General features: G+C 45.8%; 1 protein-coding gene across 1 annotated transcript in view; it reads left to right on the plus strand.

Annotated features, from left to right (window-relative positions):
• Window positions 1-350: 350 nt before the first annotated feature.
• LOC117958123 (ubinuclein-2-like) overlaps window positions 351-2,504 on the plus strand; it is a 14,288-nt gene continuing 12,134 nt past the window's right edge. The window contains exons 1-2 of the mRNA XM_034894385.1: window positions 351-1,087; window positions 2,438-2,501. Of these exons, the coding sequence (XP_034750276.1) occupies window positions 722-1,087; window positions 2,438-2,501 (430 nt within the window). The 5' untranslated portion in view covers window positions 351-721. The remainder of the gene's footprint in view (window positions 1,088-2,437; window positions 2,502-2,504) is intronic.

A 2,504-nucleotide genomic window follows, 5' to 3' on the forward strand; every position in this document is an offset into this window, starting at 1 on the left:
GTTAGCTAGTGCAGAGTGGAGTCCTGAGAGCAAATATATACATATATAAAATAGTTTTGTGTACACATTGTGGGAAAAGTACTAACAACAAATAAATAAATAAATAAATAGAAAGGATTAAACTTCCTTGTATTTGTTACAGCTGATGGGGAATGTCATGTTTATTTTCCGGATGTTACAAAGGCCACAAACGCATCACACGTCTAATTACCAACTGTAGTTAACGCTAGAGATGCGTTCACGGGTCCGGACATCCCGCCTGTAAAGAACAACCATTCCCTCCACTTTCGCGCGTGTGTGTGTCAGGTGGGCGTGTTTCAGCTCAGCCATTGGACGAACGCTGCTCCCACTTCCTCCCCGGCTTCCGCTTTCTTTCCTTACGCACGCCCAGCCACTGAATAATGATAATAATGATCAAGATGGCTACTACAGAACCCTCCTTGCGGTAGCTAACATCGGCTACATGGAAGCACCTAAAACGGCTATTTCTCACCGTTTACGTCCTTCGTAGGTGACGGGGGCTCCGCCAGGGACAACACTAGATGGATTAAAACGGGCTGGAAGGAGATAAAAGTCATAGCGCGCTCATTCTGAGAAAGATAGCTAGCTAGCTAGCAGAGTAAGTTAGCTAGCAGCTAGCTCCACTTGTCGACCATCTCCAGGTTTAGCTAGCTGTCCCCCTTTCGCGTGCCCAGCCGTTGGACGTAGACTTGAAAAATAAATGGCAGAGCCGCCGAGGAAAGTGCCGTTCGTCACCATTTCATCCTTCAGCACCTCGCCGCCGAGCTCCGAGTCCAGCAAGAAGCGCCGCCGCGAAGACGAGGCCGTGGTCGACCTCACTTTTGGGAAAGATGGAGGTGGAAGTGCCGCGGCGGTCGGGTCAGGAGGAGTCGGAGGTGGAGGTGGTGGAGGTGGAGGTGGAGGAGGAGGAGGCGGGTTGTTTGGGAACGTAAACCCGAAAGGAGCCGATGCAGAGACGGAGGACGGGAGACCGACCGTCCGCCTCAACCTCCCGCTAACCGAGCCCAATGATCGGGGATCTTCTGAGTTCAACTACGGCGAGCTGGTGAACACATCTCTCACTCAGGTTGGTTCGTTAGAGAGGAGACACCATGATGGGAGCACGAGCGGCCTAACCGGGCATCACTTTTGCTTTGATGCCACTCCTAAATATGTTGTGCACAAGTGGTGTTAACAAGCCAGTCAGCCAGTGAATAACTGTTGTTGTTGTTGTTGTTTTTGGTATTGTTGTTATATTCAAAATGTATCTATTTATTTACTTATTACAACCGGTTAGGAGATAGTAGAGACACGCAGTAGGCACCACGATGTGAATGAGATTTAATGCCAAAGTGAGTTTTTCACTTGGTGTGTTTGGTGCTTTCAGTCAACATTCAAAAAAGGGGAATAAACAATAAAGTAAATAAATGCAATGGAACATAAATATAGTAACAATAGAATCAGAATCAGCTTTATTTGCCAGATATGAGGACACATACGAGGAATTGGGCTTTGGGTCATCGTTGCTCACAATGCGCTTACACATACAAAACAACCAGTATGTACACACTAATGTACACACACTCTAAACAGAAACGATGTAGACAGGTTGAGGCAATAGTGCAATGAAGAGTGCAAAGCATGCAGGAGTGAATTATGATAGTTATTTTAATTGTGGAGCAATTTCCTGGGTCTCCTTCTCCATAAACAACATGAAATGAAGGAGAGGGTTAACTTCTCCTGCTGTAGACTTCCCACCGTGGTCAGAAAACACGGGGGAGACACTTTGCTTCCCTCACTCTGCCTCTGAAGTCAGAGAACTGCAATAATAGTGTAGAAATATTACAATACAAATATGTAAAAGACTGTAACATGTGTACAATATAACTGTTTTAGGAAGGAAAGGAAGGCAGCATGGTTGTGCAAAAGTTCAGTTATTTGAGCCTTTGTACTGTGTAGAATACTATGCAGATGGTCCGGGATAAAAGTCCAGGATGTGTGTTAATGTGCCGTGTAGTGACTGTTGGTGGACATTAAGAGTCCGCCGGTGGGGGTCCCGGGACCTGTTGACGGGTCCAGCTGCAGCCAGGAAGAAACTGTTGTTGTGGCGTGAGGTTTGGGTCCTGATGGACCACCGCAGCCTCCTGCCAGAGGGGGGGCAGGCAGGCTGCTTTATTTGCATAATTGTTAATAATATAATCAAAGAGCTTTACAATTAACACCAAAGACTGTAAAAAACAACCCCCCAAAAAATCTAAAACAGATCAAATACAAGAGTAAAAGTTACAGTGCAGTGTAAGAAATGAATAATTATAAAAGAAATCAATAAGGTTAGAAAAATGTACATTTAGCTTGGATATAAGAGATTCTCAGAGAACTTCTGCTGATATTTTACAAGCAAGAAGAAACCCTCAGATCATTTGTTTCCCCCCCTCAGGTAAAGCATGGCACAAGTTCAACAGTCCCTAAAGGCCTCGCCCCCCCCCTGGACCCCAACGACCCCT

Source organism: Etheostoma cragini, chromosome 15 (assembly GCF_013103735.1).
Source record: "Etheostoma cragini isolate CJK2018 chromosome 15, CSU_Ecrag_1.0, whole genome shotgun sequence".
Taxonomy (NCBI): domain Eukaryota; kingdom Metazoa; phylum Chordata; class Actinopteri; order Perciformes; family Percidae; genus Etheostoma; species Etheostoma cragini.